The sequence below is a fragment of the Eucyclogobius newberryi genome, unplaced genomic scaffold (genome assembly GCF_026437365.1).
Source record: "Eucyclogobius newberryi isolate DKJ021-1_F unplaced genomic scaffold, fEucNew1.0.hap1 SCAF_5, whole genome shotgun sequence".
NCBI lineage: Eukaryota > Metazoa > Chordata > Actinopteri > Gobiiformes > Gobiidae > Eucyclogobius > Eucyclogobius newberryi.
In genome coordinates, this window is record NW_027316167.1 from 10,314,456 (window position 1) to 10,339,361 (window position 24,906).

Here is a 24,906-nt window from a genome sequence, read left to right on the forward strand (position 1 = left end):
CAGAAAACCTTGTCCGCTAAAAACACAAGACATAATGTTAGATTGCACATATATCAGAGCTGAATTACTTTCTTTTACTTTCTCATACATACATATACATGAAATACTTAGGCTAAGGTGTTCCAGAAACATGAATAATGCATCATGTATAATAATCATTGTTAGAGAACCTTTAAAAAACATCTCATACTGATTCAAGTGCACTCACCAAAGGTTCAGAAGTACTTCATGTAACAGTTTAAAACATGAATATAAACTAGACTGACTTTCAGAGCAGAACCAGGGCTTTACCGTTGTTACAGGAGGAGTTGATGACACACGTGCGGCTGACCAGACTGAAGCCGTCTTTACATCTGACACAGGTTGTTCCTTGTCCACTGCAGCTCAGGCAGTTCTCTTCACACCTGTTACAACAAAAGTGACATGAAACGCCTGATCAACCACATGTAACGTCAGAGCAAGCACATGTAACACCCAAGCAAACACATGTAACACCTGAGCAAACACATGTAACACCTGAACAAACACATGTAACACCTGATCAAACACATGTATCACCTGAGCAAACATATGTAACACCTGAACAAACACATGTAACACCTGATCAAACACATGTAACACCTGATTAAACACATGTAACACCTGATCAAACACATGTAACGCCTGAACAAACACATGTTACACCTGATCAAACACATGTAACACCTGATCAAACACATGTAACACCCGAGCAAACACATGTAACGCCTGAGCAAACACATGTAACACCTGATCAACCACATGTAACACCTGATCAAACACATGTAACACCTGAACAAACACATGTAACACCTGATCAAACACATGTAACGCCTGAGCAAACACATGTAACACCTGATCAAACACATGTAACACCTGATCAAACACATGTAACGCCCGAGCAAGCACATGTAACACCTGATCAACCACATGTAACGCCTGATCAAACACATGTAACACCTGATCAACCCCATTTAACGTCAGATCAACCACATGTAACGTCAGAGCAAACACATGTAACACCTGATCAAACACATGTAACACATGTATCACCTGATCAAACACATGTAACACCTGAACAAACACATGTAACACCTGATCAAACACATGTAACACCTGAACAAACACATGTAACACCTGAACAAACACATGTAACACCTGATCAAACACATGTAACACCTGAACAAACACATGTAACACCTGAACAAACACATGTAACACCTGATCAAACACATGTAACACCTGATCAAACACATGTAACACCTGATCAACCACATGTAACACCTGATCAAACACATGTAACACCTGATCAAACACATTTAACACCTGAACAAACACATGTAACACCTGAACAAACACATGTAACACCTGATCAAACACATGTAACACCTGATCAACCACATATAACACATGTATCACCTGATCAAACACATGTAACACCTGAACAAACACATGTAACACCTGATCAAACACATGTAACACCTGATCAAACACATGTAACACCTGATCAAACACATGTAACACCTGATCAAACACATTTAACACCTGAACAAACACATGTAACACCTGAACAAACACATGTAACACCTGATCAAACACATGTAACACCTGATCAACCACATATAACACATGTATCACCTGATCAAACACATGTAACACCTGAACAAACACATGTAACACCTGATCAAACACATGTAACACCTGATCAAACACATGTAACACCTGATCAACCACATATAACACATGTATCACCTGATCAAACACATGTAACACCTGAACAAACACATGTAACACCTGATCAAACACATGTAACACCTGATCAAACACATGTAACACCTGATCAAACACATGTAACACCTGATCAAACACATGTAACACCTGAACAAACACATGTAACACCTGAACAAACACATGTAACACCTGATCAAACACATGTAACACCTGATCAAACACATGTAACACCTGATCAAACACATGTAACACCTGATCAACCACATGTAACACCTGATCAAACACATGTAACACCTGATCAAACACATTTAACACCTGAACAAACACATGTAACACCTGAACAAACACATGTAACACCTGATCAAACACATGTAACACCTGATCAACCACATATAACACATGTATCACCTGATCAAACACATGTAACACCTGAACAAACACATGTAACACCTGATCAAACACATGTAACACCTGATCAAACACATGTAACACCTGATCAAACACATGTAACACCTGATCAAACACATTTAACACCTGAACAAACACATGTAACACCTGAACAAACACATGTAACACCTGATCAAACACATGTAACACCTGATCAACCACATATAACACATGTATCACCTGATCAAACACATGTAACACCTGAACAAACACATGTAACACCTGATCAAACACATGTAACACCTGATCAACCACATATAACACATGTATCACCTGATCAAACACATGTAACACCTGAACAAACACATGTAACACCTGATCAAACACATGTAACACCTGATCAAACACATGTAACACCTGATCAAACACATGTAACACCTGATCAAACACATTTAACACCTGAACAAACACATGTAACACCTGAACAAACACATGTAACACCTGATCAAACACATGTAACACCTGATCAACCACATATAACACATGTATCACCTGATCAAACACATGTAACACCTGATCAAACACATGTAACACCTGATCAAACACATGTAACACCTGATCAAACACATGTAACACCTGATCAAACACATGTATCACCTGATCAAACACATGTATCACCTGATCAAACACATGTAACGCCTGATCAAACACATGTAACACATGTATCACCTGATCAAACACATGTAACACCTGATCAAACACATGCAACACCTGATCAAACACATGTAACACCTGATCAAACACATGTAACACCTGATCAAACACATGTAACACCTGATCAAACACATGTAACACCTGATCAAACATCACCTGATCAAACACATGTAACGCCTGATCAAACACATGTAACACATGTATCACCTGATCAAACACATGTAACACATGTAACACCTGATCAAACACATGTGATGGAATGGTTTGTTAAGGCTTAGATTATTTTCAAATAAATTATCTTGATCTTCTTGATCAATAGGCAATTTGTGTCTGAGTTTTTCTTTTTTGTCTCTTTTTAAAAAGAGTTGACATTAGCTGTACTGTGACACGTGTCAGCGTTCAAACTGACATCTTCCTCTGGTCTGACAGATCTGGGTCTGAATGCACCCACATACCTGTGGCACATCCTGTTCCTGTCGGCAAAAGTGTCTTCAGAGTAATATCCTGGAGCACACGCCTGAACACACCTCCACTCCTGCTGCAAGAAGCCCTCAACACAGCGGATGCACTCCGCTTTACCAGGGCCTACACAATAAGGATTAAATACTATATTAAGATTGTGTCTGGTGGACTTTAAAAACACACAATAGCCCCACTGCGTTTTAAATATGTAACTGCATCAAACCTGCACAACAGAAAGCAGTTCATATCATGAGCCTTTTAGTACAGTTTTTTACGATTGAATAAACACTCAAATCTAAAGTTTTGTCCAATTATCAAAACCTTACACTCAAGGAGCAAAACTCTGCCTCAGATCTGCACCACTGTAAACACAATAAGTCAGTTCACACTTTGGGCAAAACAATACACACAGTGATTTGCAACACTGAACACACACACTTGTATGTATTTAGACACAGAAGTTTATCAAAATGTCACTTCTTTGCAATTCTAAAGCACTGACTGTCAAATGACCACACCCATGTGCCAAATGACCACACACATGTGCCAAATGACCACACACATGTGCCAAATGACCACACACATGTGCCAAATGACCACACCCATGTGCCAAATGACCACACCCATGTGCCAAATGACCACACCCATGTGCCAAATGACCACACACATGTGCCAAATGACCACACACATGTGCCAGCTGTCATCAGGTGCGGTCGAGGTAGAGGAAGAGGAAGACTTCAAGCAGGAGGAGGAGGGGGAGGAGTTTGGGGGGGTTCTTTCTTGTACTGGATAAAATGTAATGTTCATGAAAACTGGGGGGAATTTTTTTCCCTGCCATGTTGGCTTGAGTATATTGAAAACAGCATTAGTCTTGTGTCCTGTGTGGTGTCTACAGTGACGCACACAAGTGTGTGTAGTGTTCACTGTGTGTGTTGTTTTGCAAAAAGTGTGAGCAGACATTGTGTTTCCAGTTGTGCAAATCCGAGCCATGTTTTGCAAATTCTCGGTGTACTTCACCCACACGACTCTATGCACTTAGAAGCAGAATTAGCCGAAAGTGTTTAAGGTTTTCCACAGCAGTGTGTAACTGGTGCAAACATAGTTAAGTCATATGCAACGTGTGTGTTTCATATGGTAAAAAATATGTTTTTGATAAATTAGTGTAGAGTTTTTACAAGAGGGCTAAATAAAACAAAACAATCAAAATTGTGTTTATTCAATCGTAAAAAACTGTAAAATAACAGTGACAAAACGTGGTCTGACCTGTACACGTGTGACACGACGAGTGACAGCGACTGCAGCTCATTTTCTCCAGGTGAAAGAATGTCCCATTGGTGCATTCAGGGACACAGGTAATCCCAGCCAGACTGTCAACACAAATATAACCACAGAGTACAATTTCATTTGAACAAACTGAACTTAACATTGTGAGGCAAGGAGCACAACATTCCCTCATGTTGTTATACATGCAAGTATGACCTAACCTTCTTCTACTATTTATGTTCAGGATCACAGAGCATATAAAAACAAATCAAATGATCCATTTACACTGCAGTAGCAGCAAGTTTTAGTCTTGATCCTAAAACCAATACATTTTAAATGTGTCTATTTTGTAAATTCTGACTGTGTTGATTTTTTTTATGGCTTTGGATTTTAAGTTTAAATTGATTAAAATTGATTTCTACATGTATCTGAATGTGTGCAATGTGTACAGCCAATAATAATATAATAATAATCTATAATATAAACCTTTTAAACACTAGCCGCCTGACTACACAGCCTGGGGGATAACTGTATACAAATGTATTTCATTTGAGTGAAGGTCTGACAGTGGTTCCCCTATAACGCCTCAGCCCCTGTACGCTCTGATCCGCCACTGCTTAACCTGCGCTGGGTTTGTAAACTGAGTGGATTGTGGCTCCAGAAATATAAAATGTCTTGACCATCCACGGATGCCCAACGCGATGCCCAAACACCTCACAAACAATTTTCATTACAGCAATTAAAAGTGTGCAATTGGATATTTTTAAGGAGATCTTGGACAAATATAGGCTATTTTCTGTAAAGTTAATGGATTAATTGGGGTCTTCCCCATTTCATATCAGTTCTTTCTGTGCTCACACAGAGAATGTTGTCTATAAATGTTGTTTTGTGTGAACACCCTGTTCTCCCCTGAAGTGATTTGAAGAGCTGCCTTTGTGAAACAACAAGTATGAGGAGCATATGACTCATGTAAACACAAATGCACAGCGTTTACCGCAATATACAGTAGATATTTAGAAAAAAAATTAGCCCGTAAAACCCAAGTCATTCCAAGTCATGAGGCTCGAGTCAAAGTGGGCAAGTCATAAGTCAAGTCAAGACTTTGTGGTCCATTTGTCTAGTAAGTCTCAAGTTATGAAAACTATGAGGTTACAATGTCCCAAGAGACATCTATGGATGTGAGTGGATTTAATAAAATAATAATTAAAATCAATATTCAAATAATAAAAACATAATTAGGAGCAGATTGGACAATTTTGTTGTTTTCACATGAAATACTACATGTAGAAAGAGGAAACTGACCAAAAAAGGAAGAAAAAAAAAAGAGTTTTGCCTGCAATGTTTCATCTTAACTTTATTTTTTGGGTGTTCACTCTATGTTTTTACTTGGTCCTATATTGAGCCAATTATTGTCCAGTTTTGGACTCGGTTTTGTCCTGTTCGAGACCTTGTTTTATCCTGATCCAGCCCAGGTTTAGTCTCAGTTTTGAAGTGTTGAATGTGCAGGTTTAAACGCACACGTAGTGGACAATGCTCTCACATAATCCTGCTAAAGTGATGAAAGTGTCACCTGTGTCCTTGTTCACAGGCCGTGCATCTGTCCCAGTCCTCTGAACAACGTCTGCAGCCGTCGTGGCACTTCACACACTTCTGCTGCTCTGGAAAAGGAAGACCATCTCAAAATGATGTCCGTCTCTTCCTTTTATGTGTGAATTCAAGAGGCAACAGAGGCTTATTGGGTCGAGTCATCGCCCACTAACCAAAGTGTTGTCAGTTCAAACCTTAGGACATACAGTAAATACATTTGACCTTAACAGGACACAACAACCATAATAAACTTTAGCTATTTAGATTATATGAGACTGGATGCTAAAGGTCAAACAATGATCTCTTTTTAAACACATTATCAACAAAATAAAGGTTGAAATATTGTGCCTGAAGACTTCTAGATGGAGAATATTTACAAATTAAGTGTATTATTTATGAAAATCCAAAACTGATTATTCTTTTTTTTACATTTCTGTTTTAGATAACAATTTGTTACATTGTTGCAGCCCTACCTGTGGACACAAATAAGAAAACTAAATGGAAAAAGAAGACATTTCCCAAGGGTCTAACAATGGTTCATATTTTTATTTAATTATGCTTTTTCAGTGTTCCCATACAATCCCATACATTCTAATGCTAACCATAAATACCTCCATAAATCTGTTCTTTGGTCCTTCTCTAGGGCGCCTCCTGTCTCAAACTAAATTATTTCAAGTCTTTTACAATGTCTTGTGGACACAATTTTTTATTTTAAATAAAACTATTATTAAAACAATCTATAGAAATTTCCCAAGATTTTGACAATGTCTTAAATAATAATTTTTAAGAATCAAGTAGCGACATCTTTCACTACAGTCATAAATCTGCCTCCTCCAGAGCGCTCCCTATTATAGCAGGTCGTATTAAATGCATTGGATGTGGACACAAAATACATCCAAGAGTCTTTTTTAAAGGTTCACACATGCAATAATTTCCTCCTGTTTTGAGCCCAATTTCACTCTGAAACAGACTTGGTTATGTTCTAATCCTGGTCTAGTTCCAGGTTTAGTCCCAGTTTAGTCCCAGTTTTGATGTGGTCTTCATGATGCACAGGTAGACACATTTTCCCCTTCATCCATAAATATTTTTTTTGGTCTTCATCTGTTATAGCAGGTCTTATTGAATGTGCGTGGCTAGGAGACAGGTGAAACTATTGAATACAAAATACAAAATCTGCAATTGTTGCCCAAGAATCTAACTTTACTTAACAACAGATGCCTCTGAACTCACTCTGGTGGCCGTAGTGCCCCTCTGGACAGCTCTGGACGCAGCTGGAGCTCAGAGAGTTCAGGTAAAAGCCTCTCCTACAGGACAAACACTCCGACTCCGACTGACCGAAGCAACGCTCACAGTCACTATGACAACGGCGACAACGATGGGCCCCAACATCCCCGAAATATCCCAGAGGACAGTGGCTTACACAGGTCCTAAAGCGAAAGAGTAGAACATAAGACACGATAAGAAACACTAACAGTGGAGGAAAAAGTACACAAAGTTAACACGGCTTGAATAACTGTATACTCAATTACAAGTACAAGTATTGCTGTTAAATTCATACTTATGCTGCGTGTGGTCCTCGGAATTTTATTTTTTTTTGAATGGGAAAATGCACCTGGGCGTTCACACAAGTGCAAAGGAAAAATTCTGCCCGACTTCTAGACTTGACCTCACCTACTGGAGACGGCCTAAAATCTGCTGATTTGTCAATTTATTTATAATCATTTGAGCTTTTTGACTATATGTTACTACATAGGTGTTTATTGTTCATTGTTGAACAATAGATTTGCACAAGAGGATTTCAAAAGATGATTTGATTAAGCTTGGCACATGCTAGAGATGAAAAGTTATCTATTACATAATTTGAAAGAGAGTATTTTACAATTGTTAACTTATGGTGTTATTAATTATGGTTCATAATTAAATTGTGATGTTTATTCTGTTGAAGCTGCGGGAAATAGAAGACTAAGAGGAGATTTATGGATGTAGTTTGCTGTCATGAGAGGAAAAAGCTTGAAATGAGTCTGATTATTCACTGCTAATTGACTCTTCACATGATGAACAGCTCCTGTACCTCCCGGTCTTGGGTCGTCCCAGACTGAAGTGGATACAGTTGAGGCAGTGTTCAGCGTCAGGTCCATCACAGCCTTGGTCGCCACACTCACTGTGACAAGGCCCTGTGGCAACAGCATTATAACATTTTAAATGTCAAAGCATGAATGCACTTAAAGACTCAAGTTAATGAATTGAATTAATGAACAAGCGACGCACTAAACTGTAAATCTGAGGTAAATTAAGTTATATATTTTGTTCTGAATGTTCCGAAAATATTTGAAGGATGTCTTCCGCATTTGAGAGACACAAATTAGCGGTTCATGCTTGGACGCCCCCCAATGGTCCGATTCCAGACCCTTCTGCATTTGAACAGGATGTAGGAGGGACTGGCTGGTCAGGCAAAAATAATTATGCTCTACTGTTTAGAAGGTAAGACGATAAGAACTTTGGAAGCGCAATAGATTATGATATAATAACATGATAAACATGATTACCGGTAAGTGTAATCACTTAATGCCTCTGACACAATAACCTTCAACCTTTTTTAATGAACAATACAATAAAAAACATAAGCTGCAGTAAAAAAATAGAAGAATAAAACACTTAAAAAGTAACTTAGTATGTATAACTGAGCCATAGATGCTAATTATACAATCTTCTACAAAGAAAAGATACAGACAATATTTATTGCGTAACAGATAATGTTTCATCCGTCATTTATTGAGTGACAAGCCCAAATAGCAGTTATCGTTCCAAACCTGCAATAATTTAGTAGAATTAAGATGTTTGTAAAGATAGTTAAAATAATCATAGAAGCTTTATGTCAGAACAGAGTAAGTAACAATTTAGTTTGTTAAAAAAAAAAAGAAGAAAAGTCTAGTCAATTATGCTTAGTGTTTTTTTGTATCCCAGCATTGGTCACACTTCCTCACCGTTGTACTCGTCCTCTTCCTCTCCGTCCTCCTGTAGATCCAGTTCTTCCAGGACCACCTCTGGACTGGGGACGTCCTGGTTTTTGGAGCTGGAGTGATGAAGGTACGGGTCCTCGGAGGAGCCATAAAGAGTCAGTGACCACTCTTTGAGGTTTCCTGCATCCATAAAGTGAGCGTTCTATCAGAGTAATAGTAATTTTACTTTTAGCATATAACGTGTCTATGCGCCTCAAAAGAAGTCAGAAATTGAAGAGATGCAAAAAATGGATTCTGTTTGAATCCAACTAATGTCTAAATCTTTGGCACAATCAAGTCTCCAACAACATTAATACAGTAAGTAATATTCAAGGCACTGCTGTTGTTGACACTGTAGTAGAGAAGAAGCAATTCATACAAATATATTGTAATGATTAAACTATTGGCTATTAAGTAAACAAATAAAAGTGTATGTTTAATTTAAACTAGTGTGGTCTTACCCAGAACTTCTGTATTTCGTAGTTTTGACGGCGAGTCCCTGACCTCCAAAGTCCACGAGCCCTCGGCCTTTTCTCCCCAGAAATGAACCGACATGAACTCCCAGTTTCTGAAACCTTGATTTGAGCTGTCGTACAACCTACAAAGAGGATATAACATCGCAGCGGTTGTTTGGGTGATGGACTATCAAGTATCTATAATTAAAACTATTAAAAACATGGTGACAGAAAGGTCCAGTGTAACCTCCAGACAAGGGAATGAAGTGATATTTCTGCTCTTTTGTGGTTGATTTTATGGACTATTCTCATTTTTGTGCAATACTTGAACTTCAACAAAGACACGTTTTAGCACATTGTTAATTGTTGTCAATATTGTGCGCCCCTAATCTGTTAAATAAACTGTTACTAAAATATTATTTCAGTGAGGGATATACTGGTAAAAATAGATGTATGTGAACATTGGGCACATTTCCATGGCTAGTAAATCAAAATAACTAGAATGATCAGATAAACCAATAATTAGATCTGATTTTTTTTGTGTGCGATCATCAAAAACACCCAGTGACTTGTCAGTTAATTAGCAGATTATTAGATCAACCATTGTGCAGCTAATTTAATACAATTTAACTCTTTCAATCCTTAATATTTTCAATTTGTCTTTGCCACATAAGTTTGCTTCTTTTTGTGTGTGAATAATTTCCTTCTCAGAGCCTGCATAGGTCTGAATCTTCAGAAAGAAATCAGATTACTCACACACAATAATAAATCCAGAAATCAAACAATAATCATATTTTGGGGCTACATGTGAACATAGCCAGTCTCAAGTCTTAACAATCTGACAGGAAAATTAACTTTATTTCCTCTTTTACAACTTTCACAGTTGTAACTTTAGTTTTGCTCTCGGGATCATGCAGCCACTAGCCCTCGACCCTAAAAAGGTTGGTGACCCCTGATCTGGACACTTCATCTCCATAACATCTAGCTAAATTGTAGAAAAAGCTTCAGTTGTAGTCATCTGGACTCGGTTAGAAAAAATTAAACGTTTCGACTCTCATCCAAGAGTCATTGTCAATAAGAGAATTTAGGTCGAGAACTCAGATATTTATAGTATATAAACAGACACGTATTTAAAGTTCTCGAGCTAAATTCTCTTATTGACAATGACTCTTGGATGAGAGTCGAAACGTTTAATTTTTTCTAACTGAGTCCGGATGACTACAACTGAAGCTTTTTCTACAATGGAACACGCCTGGACGAATGAGGGATTACACCGACATCTGGCTAAATTGTCCGTTCAGTTTAACCTATAACGACGCTGCCTTGTTATTCATCACATTAGAGTTGTATAAAGTGTGGCCTTCACCTCTTGGCCAGCAGCTGAGACCTGGTCCCAGACGGAGACTCGAGGCTGATGTCGAGGTCGCCGCGTCGTGGGTGTGTGAGCAGAACGCTGACCACCACATGCTCCAGAACGCTCACCTCTCGACCGGCTTCACCTGAACATCCAGACGAGACCATGGAGCTGTTCAGAGTCTGACCCGCGTGGATGTAACTGCACAGAGTAAAACAAACGCGTGTTAAGTTCTGTTTCTTTATATAATACACCACTGGAGGCTTCAAAGCGTTGTTAAATATGGTTTTATGGAGAAATCACAAATTACAGCCAATGGTTCACCATTCTGTTTCTTATTGATTACTACATTTGGTGTCAAGAGAATATTTAGTTAATGATTATCGTAGTCATGATTATTCAAGTCGTAATGCAATAGTAATAATAATTCTGATCATTTTAGGGCGTGTTCACACTTGTCCTTGTTTAGTCCCAGTTTGAATCTTAAGGCAGACTTGGTTTGGTCCTGTTCTAGTCCTGGTTTAGTCCCAATTTGTAGGCATTTACACTTTGAGCAAGTGTGAAGGCAAAAATACTGCAGGTCATTCATATCAATCTAGATCTAATAAACAACTACACTATAAGCCAAAAGTAACCTGCTTTTATATCTGGCTGATTATGTTACATTAGCTTAACTTTATCATTCAAAATATTGTCACATTGATTATCTTTTCACAATAGCAATAACTCTAAACTATTACTAACTATTATTTGGTGGACACTCAAGCAGAGTGACAGAAATGGATAAATATGTTATAATTCAAATCCTGATTGCAGCTGTAAAATCTTTTTTCTGTCAAATATTTCTTGACCACTTGTTGTTGACATGTTTTTTTTAAATTATTGCTGCCACTCTGAAAGATCCATTCTGTCCCAACAAGTGTCTGTTCTTTGTATCCAGGATTTGAAAGCACTTCTCTTGTTCCTAACCTGTTCAGTTTGAGTGGTTTGTGGGAGCAGACGTGCTGTGTCGGGACCGTCCTCCATTTTGTGGCCTCCAGGACCATGGCCTCTGCGTCCACCAGCCCAAACCCATACAGGTGGCTCACTGTGATGACAAACAGGACCCGTGTTACTTCAAAAACCGCACGAGTGGGCAGTAGTTGTACTATGCCAGTATTAGAAGTTCGTGTGCCTCTGAGTCCGGCTCCGTTGGTTTTCCAGTCGTCTGCTTTGAGGTGAAGAGGCCGTGACGTTCGAACCAACAGATGCTGCACGTCTCTCCAGGTCAGAAGAAGGCTGCAAAAGAAAGAAATTCAACATAAAACGCCAAAATCAAAATGAGATATGTTAATTCATTCAGTTTCATCACGATCTTGAAAGATAAGAAGCTATGAATGATTACCATTGTCCAATAATACACTAACACGGATTATACAGCAGGGAAAAAGGCAAATCTATGCCTAATTGACAAAGCAATTCATGGTCTGTTATCTACACCGCTCAATCAATTTATCTACATCCGAACCACCAGCTGAAGCAGCGAGAGGGGACTGCATTTCCCGCTTCAGAACAAGTACATTTTGGTCAAACTGCTTTTCGAAAATCCAGTTAAAACATGGCTCACTGCAAACCAGACCTGTGAACACTGATTACACGAGCTCTCGCTGCCCCCTGCTGGCCTGCCCTGTGTGTGTGTGTGTGTGTGTGTGTGTGTGACTGTCTTCTTAGATGTGTGTGAAATGGTTCTATGGATGTGTGTCTCAGTGTGGTTGGATAATGTACATGATGTAAATATTGTTATATATGTATTTGTATATTACTGTTGTTTTTAAGTCAACGTTTATGTCTAATTCTGGCATATTTACAGAAATGTTGATTAATATGCACTGTCCTTGAAATAGTAGACAGACTTAGTGCTTTTGTGAAGGATATAAAAACCTAGATGACATGCTGTCCTGTGGTCGAGTGGTTAAGGCACAGCAAACGTATGCCAGACTCCTAGTGCAGCCGGCCGCAGTGTCGCGAGTTTGAATCCTAACTCCCGTTTCACACTGTCGCGGACCAAAATTCCTTTTTAAAAAACAAACAAACCAAAAAAACCTAGATGACACTTGATGATCTGCTCCTTAACCCTGAAAAACAGGTCATTGTATTTGGCCCTAAACGTCTGCGAGACGTTTTATCTGAGCAGATAGTCACTGGACAACGTCAGTGTAGCCTCCAGTTCTACTGTAGGAAACCTGAGGGTCTTATTTGACCAAGAACTCTCGTTCAAAGCACATAGGTCTGAACCCCCTCAGTCAAATAATCAAACAAGCTGGCTATGGATACTGACTCAAGAATGGGGCCACAATCAGTCACCTGCTCTACATGGATGACATCAAGCTGTATGCTAAGAGCGAGACATCGACCTCACAAAACCCTAAGGTCAAAATGGGAAACACCTCCAAAGGTGGTGGAGAATGACAGAGCCAAGATCCTGTGGGACTTCCAGATACAGACTGAAAGAATGGTAATGGCGAACCAACCGGACATTGTGGTGGTGGATAAACAGCAGAGGAAAGCCGTTGTGGTTGACGTGACAACACCAAGTGATGGCAAACTGGAGAAATACCAAGTGCTCAGAGAAGAGCTGGAGAAGACGTAGAAGGTGAAGGCGAAAGTGGTGCCCGTGGTCATCGGAGCACTCGGGGCAGTGACCCTGAACTGGAGGAGTGGACTTCAGACCAGAAAAGTGCAGTGCAGGAACAGCAAAGATACTGCACATACCCTCAAGCTCCCAGGCCTCTGGTAGAGGACCTGAGCTTAGAAAAAGGGACGAGAATGGGAAGGGAATTTATATACATTATTAGCATAATCTATACATTTTTACCATTATTATTACACAGTAATATGTTTTATGTTCCACCTTATCGCTGAAGCAAGTTCCTTGTAGACAATGTCAATAAAACTGATGGCAGGTGGCATGTTCTTCATGCTGCGTGTAACGGTAAACACCATAGACTTGCACTCCCGTCCACTTTCTATCATACGCCAGCGCAACAAAAATAACAAATGACGCAGGGAAAGAAAGCCATCACCCAATCAGAGATGGAGAAGAGCCAATCTGACAGACGGGAGTGGACAGGGAACAGCAGGTCCACGCTCTCTGAACCATGAAGGCCAAAAGCCGGGAAACATTCTGACTCTCATGACTGGCCAGCAAGCTATTGCCTAGGAGCAAATAAGCTGGAGGAAGTATGGCAGCTTGAGCTCTATATTCAATATTTAGTTCACCTGTAATCTGTTCATTGCAGTGCACATGTTGTCTCTTTGCCCCACTCGACTAATGTTTCAGATGCTGCTGCTCCAGTGGTGCCTGAACCTTAGATGCCACGATCCTGAGCTGTGGACCTGTGGATAGGAGGAGCCTAATCAATATTAAACTAAAGCCTACTCACTTTGCAAGCAGAATCTTTGTATGGAGATGACAATGAGACTTTGATTAGGTTATATCAGTAGATTCATGACAATTTATTAATAAGTTGAACTATTTAGTTTGACATCACAGCAATAGTCCAGTCCTAGTTTCATTGTTCGGTAAAAATGTCCCACAAATTAGGCTAAACATTAGCCAGTTGCACAGGACGAGTTGTTAGGAGACAGAGATGGGGGAACACGATAAACCAAAAGGGGCATTCCGCCAGCATTCCAAGCCTACAATACAGACTAATTCATATATTGCTTATTACAACTCACGCATTCTATCTGTGATAGGGTTATAGTCCTTCATTTTTGTTCTTTTCAGGACTAAAAGGATTTGTTAATCCATTACAGTAGTTAATGGTTTAATTTATGGATGAAGTCATCAATGAAACCACATGAAATCATGGTAATTCTGGATAAATCATAACTAATCTATGAATAGATCATGAATTCATGCATGAATATATCAGTAGTTTATATATGATGATGTGTGAATTCATGCCCCCCAATTATACAAAACTCAAATAACTAATATTAAGCCCAAACAGTAAAGTATATTAAGATGCACTGACTTAGCCTCCAGAGCCAGAGCGATGATCCCGGCCACAATTGGAGCAGAGACTGAGGTCCCAGTGTGACCATCAGTGCAACGTTGGTGCAGGTCTGTGGTCACCTGGAGCAGGACAAAGAACAAACTAAATTACTCAATGTACTAGAGAAATTACATGTTCAGCTTTACATTCTAAGGTTGCCACATAAATTCCACTCCAAGTAGCAAATTGATAATGCTTTAAACACACAGGACGCCAGAAACCATACAATCTAGAAAATCATAACAGATTCAAGTGTAGACATCTGGACACTCTCATTAAAAAAAACATTCTAAATCTAGTATGCGACCTAGTATGAGAACATTGATTTTGTTATATACTCTGGGCTGCATAAGCCTTGCCCTCCGGGAGGCGCTTCCTGATAATAGTCTTGTTAATCTATTTGTTTACACGGCCTAAGTTTCACCTGAAACAAAAACAAATCTGTATCTTTTTTAACTTTGTTACCCTGTCAGCCCTGTAATGGGCCATAGTAATCCTATTGTTAGCTGACTGCAGCTCCCTCATCACTAATGAGTACCTGATTACCATATGACTGGCCTGAGCTGAAACCGCCTCATGGTTTCAAAACACAACCAGTAAATTGAACCTTAAACCATCATTTCTGTTTAAAGCAGATTATTTCTTTATAACAAAAATGGCATCCTTAACTTTCAAACCATCTCTTCTGATTAGATTCTTCATGTCACTGTCTTCAAAATCCTGAATCCTGTTGTAATGTCTTGATCAGTCCCAGTGCTGTAGTGGATGTTAGCGTCAAAGAGCAGGTACTGATCCGTGTGTTGTTTCCTATATACTACTACTATATACTTCCCATCTTCTCCTCTGATCGTGAAACAATCAAGAAAGGCAAAACAGTTCTCCTTAGCATCTTCTCTTTTAAACTTGACATTCGGGTCCACCACATTGATGTGTTCTGAGAACGCTTCCAGCTCTCATTTCTTTATTGTCACAAATGTGTCATTCACGTAGCAGTACCAAAGGTTTGAAGTGCTTGAAAAGCACTTCTCAAACTGCTGGACATTAACATCCTGGTGGAGCAGTCAGACCCGCTGACCCACAGGTAACTGGCAACTAATGTGTGAATGTGTGTGACTGCTTTGAGTGCCTGGAATTTACCATGTTACCCATGGCATAGCCATGCATCTATCTGTAGAAGTGTCACTGAAATTGAAAGTATATGGTGTTTAGACAGACAAATATTAGTTTGCAGATGTGTTCAGGTGTCAGCTTGGTCTTTTCTTGTAAGGCAGTGTCTTCCTGCAGTCTCATTACCTCAGGGGTCGAATGACCTCACTTGAATTCAAATGAAAAGACTTTTTTCCACGATTGAACACTCCTGGTGAAAATGAGCGATTACACGATTTATGTAGAAGATGTACATTGTTTACATTGGGCTTTGTGTCCAATCATTTTGCTGATAGAAATACAAATACATAATAATTTCCAGTGCATTTGTGTGTTTTGACAATGCACTGTTGACCTTCATCTCATTACAAAATTCAAAATTTGTCTTAATTGAATATGAATAACTTGAAACTAATATGGGATAGTATTGATACTAACTTGAATACACATGTTTTCTGACATCTTTCCTCATGACATCAGACACACAGCACTCAAACAGTCAATTGCCCTTTGGCCTCGGCAAGCGGAAATATTTACTTTTGAAAGAGACACAGTGACATTTTTTACAAGAAAATAATATTAGATGGATAATATATGATCTTTGATCATGTAAATTTGACCATGACTTTTACAGACAACAAGCGATAGATACAGCACATTCTCTTTTAACAATATTAACAAATTAATTTTTCATATTGGTCAATATCAGACTAGTAGAGACTTTCTTTTCATGTTTAGAAATTGAGGTTATGTCTGTTACATTGAGACTTGTTTGTGTGTCGACGTGTGCGTGTGACGTGAGGCTGATCTGTCCAGATGTTTAGTCGTGTGTGATAAAAGCTTGCCAGTATCAACACCTGCATCCCCCCTAAGCCTGGACTGAGATTGATAAAGAGAACTGCAGAATGTTTTCGGTGTGGGTATCCTCCTCAACTTCAGAACTATGTCTCAAAACTGACACGATAAATGGATATTTTCTGGCTGCAGGGAAGAAGACAATCACAAAAAAAAGACACAAACTGAAACAACAATAAAGGACTTGACAGAAATTATACCTGACATGGAAAGAATTACCTTCAGAATCAATTTGAAAATGTACCTATTGGACAGATTTTGAACTAAACGGAACATAAACGCTGGACAATTTAAGCTGAGAACGTTCTTCTTTCTTGTCTTGTGCTCCTATTGCCTGTTTTGTTCTCTCTCTGTCAAGTGTTGTGTGTTTTTCTTTTGCTACGTGCACTTTAACACACAAAGTGTCTTTTGGTGCCATATTGTAATAAAACTACTCACGATCTTCCTGTCGTTGAACTCCCCGCGGCTGTAGGTGGTGGCGAGGATGGCGCTGCAGGGCTCCAGGTACCAGGGCCGGTTGCCGTGCTCCGTGGTGCTGGAGATGGAGACGGTGTAGATGCTGCTCGTGTAACCGTCACAGGAGCAGTGATCCAGCTGACGCCCGCCGTTCCCCGATGCCCAGACAAAGATGGAGCCCAGGCCCTTTCTGCCCTGGAGGAGAAGGACAAAACCAGATTCACAATTGTGCTTTTGCTCTTATTCTGTGAAGCATCACTTTGTACATGTATCTAATTTATGGATAGTTTGTCACGTAACATGTATATATAAATAACAATCACCGTGTACCTCTGAATTTTACGAGCCCTGATGAAGTTCAAACTTGTTGAAGTTTTAATTATAGGTAATAAACTACTTGAAACATTGGGATTCCTCGGATCTCCTCCTTTCATGTCGCAAGTTTGCACACTTTGGATATCTGAAGATCGCCTGGTCAAACTTTGTGGTGATCCAGCGAGTGTCCCAAGTAATATTTTTGTACTTCAATTCATGTTATGAAATGATGAGATAGCGCAACAGTACTTTGGGTTTGAAGTAAGGATATATTTGAAAACAACTTAATTAAAAGTAAAGAAACCGCTTTGTGGACTGTGTCGAGTTGCACTGATTAAAAAAATTAAATAAGTAATACAAAAAAACAAGATAAGTTGTTGTGTGCAGAGCCCATTGAACACATTGTTACCTTCTTGATGCCCTGCTCAAAGGCCTGCTTGGTCAGGGGCCCCGGTCCGTCCACTGTCCTGCCGTCATCTTTGGGGCCCCAGCTGGAGCTGTAGATGTCGATGTAGTCGGGCCGAATGCTCAGAGACTTGGCCTCCACAACATCAGTCACATCTCCATCTAACATGCGGATACCTGTGAATATAACACATATTATCTAAAAAAAGCTATAATGAATAACTATAATCTGTGAAGCCTGGATGAGCATACATTTTACCTCCAATATGAGCATTAAAAGCCACTCCCACAATGCAGTGCGAGTTATTGGCAGCAGCAGCAACTTCCCCAGCGCATCGAGTCCCGTGTCTAGAGCAAATGCATAACACTGGATTCACTTTTATATTGTTGGTAGAGGTGGGCAATATTAATATTTCCTCCTATTTTTTAACAATAAAATAAAAACAATCAGAGATAAATGAGATGAAATTACCCCCGCTATTAGCCCTGAACTAGCCCAAGCTGTAAATCTAACGTCTCATATAAATCCACCTGTAAACTTAGAAAGGTTCACAGCTGTTGATCAAGCAGAGATAACTTCAGCCATTATGTCCTCTAAAAGCTCAACTTGTGTCCTAGACCCCATTCCAAGCAGACTCCTCAAAGACATTCTTCCCCTAATTATAGACCCTATTCTTAATATAATAAATACTTCACTCCAAAGTGGCTATGTTCCACAGTCCTTCAAACATGCAGTCATTAAACCTCTTCTGAAAAAGCCTAATCTAGATCCCGACCTATTGGTAAACTACAGACCTATTTCAAATCTTCCCTTCGTCTCTAAAATCCTTGAAAAAGTTGTAGTAAAACAGCTTTGTCGCCACCTGCAGGACAATAACTTATTTGAAGTTTTCCAGTCAGGGTTCAGAGCCCACCACAGCACTGAAACTGCACTAGTTAAAGTCACAAATGATTTGTTATTAGCCGCTGACGATGGACTGGTCTCAATCCTGGTTCTGTTGGACCTCAGCGCAGCGTTTGACACCATTGACCACAACATTCTACTGCAGAGGTTAGAATGTGATGTAGGTGTTGGAGGAACAGCCCTCAGCTGGTTTAAATCCTATCTATCTGATAGGTTCCAATTTGTTAATGTAAACCAGAGCTCCTCACCAAGCTCTAAAGTAATTTACGGTGTGCCACAGGGTTCGGTACTCGGTCCAATTCTGTTTACTCTTTATATGCTGCCATTAGGCAACATTATCAGAAAGCATGACATTAACTTCCACTACTATGCAGACGACACTCAGCTGTATTTATCAATGAAACCTGATCAGAGCGATCAAGTAGACAGACTTAGTACTTGTGTGAAGGAGATAAAAACCTGGATGACACTTAACTACCTGCTTCTTAACCCTGAAAAAACCGAGGTCATTGTGCTTGGCCCTAAACATCTACGAGACGCTCTATCTGAGCAGATAGTCACACTGGACAATGTCAGTGTAGCCTCCAGTTCTACTGTAAGAAACCTTGGAGTCTTATTTGACCAGGAGCTCTCATTTAAAGCTCATATAAATCAAGCTTGTAAAACAGCCTATTTCCATTTGCGCAACATAGCCAAAATCAGAAGAATCCTGCCTAAAAGTGATGCCGAAAAACTTATCCATGCATTTGTAACGACTAGATTAGACTACTGTAACTCCCTGCTTGCAGCGTGTCCTAAAAGCTCCATAAAAAGCTTTCAACTGGTTCAAAATGCAGCAGCAAGATTACTAACAGGAACAAAAAGAAGAGAGCACATTATGCCGGTGCTGAAGTCTCTTCACTGGCTCCCCGAATCAAATTCAAAATTCTACTCTTGACCTACAAAGCCATAAATGACATGGCCCCATCCTACCTCAAAGATGCTATAGAACCATATCATCCAAACAGAGCTCTTCGCTCTCAGAATGCTGGTCTTCTGGTGGTGCCAAGAGTCTCTAAAAGTACAGTAGGAGGTAGAGCGTTTAGCTACCAAGCTCCTGTGTTATGGAATCAGCTCCCGACCCATGTTAAATATGCTGACACAGTCTCTTCATTTAAGTCCAGGCTTAAAACGTTCCTCTTCGAAATCGCTTATGGTCAGACTAGTTAGGATCAGAAACATAAACCCACAGCTTTAGCTATGCTGCCCTAGGAGTAACTATGCTGGGGGAAGTATGGCAGCTTGAGCACTATCCTCTTCTTCTTCTGACTACTTATGCTATCAAACAATATTTATTTTTTGATTCCACTTGCAAACTGTTCACCGCCTTCTTTTCTTTCTCTCACTCCTGAGGACCTGTGGACCCAGATGCCCCTCCCCTGGTGAAGTGGTCCCTGCCCTGTGTGGACGGCCCCTCATCTGCCTGAGGAGTGGGTCCAGCTCGCCCCCGACGGTCCCTCATCTGCCTGTAGAGTGGGTCCAGCTCGACTCCGACGGTCCCTCATCTGCCTGAAGAGTGGGTCCAGCTCACCTCAGTCGGTCCCTCATCTGCCTGAAGAGTGGGTCCAGCTCGACTCCGACGGTCCCTCATCTGCCTGAAGAATGGGCCCAGCTCGACTCCGACGGTCCCTCATCTGCCTGAGGAGTGGGTCCAGCTCGCCCCCGACGGTCCCTCATCTGCCTGAAGAGTGGGTCCAGCTCGACTCCGACGGTCCCTCATCTGCCTGAAGAGTGGGCCCAGCTCGCCTCCGACGGTCCCTCATCTGCCTGAAGAGTGGGCCCAGCTCGCCTCCGACGGTCCCTCATCTGCCTGAAGAGTGGGTCCAGTTCGCCTCAGTCGGTCCCTCATCTGAAGAGTGGGTCCAGTTCGCCTCAGACGGTCCCTCATCTGCCTGAAGAGTGGGTCCAGCTCCAGTCTCCCTCGTGTCCGTCTGTCCGTCTGTGAGAGTCGGATCTCTCTTTCACTGGAACTCCTCCAGGTTTCTACGGTTTTTTCCCAAAGAGGTTTTTTTTGTAGTTTTTCCTGGCCGAGAAGGAGAGTCTAAGGACGGAGGACCCTGGGACATCGTCCCTCGCCACCACAGACATTGTCTGACTCACTCGCCACCACAGACATTGTTGATTCATTTCTCCCTGTGGCCCTCAGAGGCAACTGTTGTTGTGATTTTGGGCCTTACAAAAATAAATTGATTTGACTTGATTTGATTTGATTTAACAAAAATGAATATACCAATATATTTTTGTATCATCTTGATAACAATATTCTAACTATATTTTCACCGTGCATCAGAAATGTGCTCAAATGTGGCTGTAAATGTTTTGGTTCAGGTTTAATATTGCTCAAAATGTGACTGGACAATAAAATTAACCACAAAAATGCAGAAATATCACTTTTTGGGAAATTAAACTAGACTTTTCTGCCCCGACAATTTACTCAGAAGTCTAATTCCAAAAACAATTGTGACATTAACCTTTTTTTGGGATATACATCTGCCACATCTAATTGTTGGTCATTTTCTACGGGCAAGGAGTACAAAATAAATCTTACATATTTTCGTTGCGTAAGTCATATCGTGGCGTCGGGTCATAATCGTTCCCATTCACATCATAACTCGCGAGATGGTCCTATAAACGTAACACATCAAAATTGGCGAAATCAATGTTTTTTTCTTTAGAATAACCAAACTTTTTAGCACACGAATGTACTGCACATAGTTTGGAGCCAGATCTGGGTGGTTTCTTTCAATTCCATCGTCCAAAATGGTGACCACGACATTTTTGCCGGTGAAGCCTCTCCGCCACGCTCCAAGGATGTTCATCTCGGTGCGACACGGGCTGCTCTTATCATTGCAGTGCTAAAAGACAATAATCTGTGAGTAAAAATATTCAGTTTACTAAAGCAATGCTGTGGATTTGATCCTAAATAAGGGCTTACAATGTACCACATGCTGGACCATTTGGGATCGTTGAAGTTAAAGTTTGGGTCATTTTGAATAGACCTTTTTTCTCTGTTTTTTACTTTCTGCTGCTGAGCCCACTGCACCTGAACGAGCAGATACAAATACAGAGCAAATACAATACACTACAATAAGCAAACGTGAACAAAAAGCTACACTAAACAACCCAAATACTCAAAACAACAGTATGAGACTTTCTGGAATTGGCACGTCACCTGAATTATGCCATGTAAATTGTGTTAAAAATCACTTATACTTGTGTGCATTCTCCATGGAGACAGATATATTTCATAACATACTGTGGAGTATTAGGTAGGAACAACATTTCCATAGAAACGAGCAGGAGGAGGCCGGAGGCAGGTTTGTGGAGATGCAAGCCTGTTTTTAGTGCAATAAAAACCATGAACAAAAACATGCTTCTATTTTAGTCTATCTTTTGGCTAAACTGTAACATGCTGGGGCGTTAACTCCACCTTAAGCAAAACCTTGCATTAACAATCAAATGTATATTGTTATTGTACCCGTTATTACCTGAGGATCCATGTGTATGAAGCTGTGTGTCCCTCTGAAGGAGAAGGCTGCTCTCCGGACCACTCTGCTGTGGTGGAAGTGATAGTAGTCCTCCAGACTTCCTATCTAACCAAAAATGTAACACAGTTTTAGGTAAATACATGAGCTTCGATGTAAAATGTACAGTATACGCATGTCCGGAAACAACCTAAAACATGCACAATAAAGCCTTTTCCTCCAGCAGGATCCTGACCAAACCAGACCTGGGAAAGCGTCTCCTGCTCCGGGCAAGTTTCCCCCGCGATCACACAGAGAGGACAATAAAGGTTGTCCGAAAAATCTAAACCCAAATACTAACCAATACTCAAAGTAGTATTGAAAAGCACATGGTACTATTATTTTGTGTTGAAAATTACATTCTGTTTTCTAAAACTTGGTATTAAGTGTCCACAATTTCCCTGAGAATCAAAATCAAACCTTTGAATGTACTTTATTGCTACTATGTAATGCACATGTGCCTGGTATTGATCATAACAAACTCACTTTCGTTTGACCCTTGGTTCAACTTCCAAAGCCTTTTCAGTTCATCCATATCTGATAAATGATGCAACCGAGTAAACACTTTCCTCTGCGTTGACTTTGAATCAAGAATTCAAGCAGGAATTTAGAAACAGCTGACAATAATATTCCTCCTGCCCTTCCAACTATTGCTCGTGAAAAACCTCTTACCATACTTTTTGTTCTGTTCTTTTCTTCTGCATGTTGCATAATGGAGATTTTCAGTCATGAATGTATATAAACAGTGGCAATAGCCTACTTTACTTAAGGACTACTACTGAATTATTAAAAAGTGCAATAGCCTACTCCAGTGTTTTCATAAAGAAAGGAGACTATGGTGGTCCCACAGAGTCTAATTTTATCCCCCATAGTCTAAAAAAACTAAACAATGAACTAGTATGACAAATAATTCTTTTGGCCAGTTATATTGTCTTAAAAAGCATAAAATTATACTACATTTTTAAGAGATCCTTTGAACTGAGGATTGTATGAGGCAAAAAGTGACATTTAGCCTAATATTTGTATAAAATAAAAATGAATTTGCCTTTCCCACCATAGTTTCAGCAGAATCTATGGGAAACACTGCACTCACACCGGTTCAATGAGGGCAAATCCAGTTATGAAATCAACAAAATCATAGTTTTAGCCTCTATTCCACGCAAATCACACGAGTTTACATTTAAAAGGGTTTGCAGTGGCTCGATCATACAGAGTTTAATAGTCTCAAACCAATGATAAGCCAATAATAACTGTAAGGAAAGATTCCGTCCGGACACCGACCTGACCCAGGTTCCTGTAGCCGTACTTGGCTGCCACTCGGTCCGCGTGGACAGGTCCACCTGAGACGCGCACTGCCCAGTGGTTTGTGAGCACGTCCCTCTGACCATGGACGCCAAAATCACCCGAATAAGTCACCAACAAAACGACACACAACCAACTGGTCATGTCGCTGCAGAATATCGATGTTTGGAGAGAATGATGGAGAATGTAACCAGTGCGCACGGTTAGAAGAGTGAATCCATCCTCTGCGCACTCACACTACAGCCGGACTACAGCCTTAAGTCTGCGCGCACTGCCGCTGAAGCTTGGGTTGCCAGTTTTAGTGCGCAGTTTTCAGCACTAAAAATAGAAATGAGCTGTAAGCAGTGTTGTCAAAATGTGCAAATGTCTTTCAGCCATGTAATTTTAAACCGGTATGGACCACCTCAAAGTGTTGTAAAGTTGGGTAAATAAATAGGCCCTTTCCGCAAAACCGAGCGACTAGTTCCGGTCGCTTTAAAACTGCAGAGCTCCACTTCCTGCTCCATTTATTACTTATGGGGAATGGGCTCCCACTTGAGGTCCCGGGTGATGGTGGTGCAGAGAAAGCGGAGGGAGTCCACAGTGGTGATGGGGGAGTCTGTGATAGTGAGGGGGGGCTGGGGGGCTGTGACTCTCCTGAAGTCCACGATCATCTGTCGCTAGGCGTTGAGCTCCAGGTTGTTACCGCTGCACCAGGACACCAGCCGGTCCACCTCCCTCCTGTAGACGGACTCATCCCCGTCCGAGATGAGCCCGATGAGGGTGGTGTCGTCCGCAAACTTTATTAGTTTAACGGAGTCGTGGCTGGAGGTGCAGGAGTTTGTATACAGGGAGAAGAGCAGGGGAGAAAGTACACAGCCCTGTGGAGCTCCTGAGCTGATAGTCCCAGTGTCTGGTGAGTGAGCTTGTCCTGGAGCAGAGCAGGGAGGATGGCCTGAAGAGTGGGTCCA

The 24,906-nt window shown here is 40.6% G+C and overlaps 1 protein-coding gene across 1 annotated transcript; it reads right to left on the reverse strand.

The window, feature by feature from the left end:
* Positions 1-2: 2 nt before the first annotated feature.
* pcsk6 (proprotein convertase subtilisin/kexin type 6) lies at positions 3-24,609 on the reverse strand (the record flags this gene model as incomplete). The annotated part of the gene is made up of 22 exons (XM_072465572.1): positions 24,589-24,609; positions 23,936-24,193; positions 22,619-22,723; positions 22,066-22,173; positions 21,842-21,985; positions 21,679-21,755; positions 18,447-18,535; positions 18,192-18,364; positions 17,450-17,662; positions 14,990-15,090; positions 12,145-12,248; positions 11,940-12,057; positions 10,983-11,171; positions 9,623-9,759; positions 9,147-9,302; positions 8,234-8,336; positions 7,393-7,589; positions 6,146-6,233; positions 4,576-4,679; positions 3,306-3,435; positions 292-404; positions 3-16 (listed from the first exon to the last, which is right to left on the reverse strand). Coding segments are annotated over exons 1-22 (2,742 nt in total), but the record flags the coding sequence as incomplete, so codon positions are not given.
* Positions 24,610-24,906: the final 297 nt, after the last annotated feature.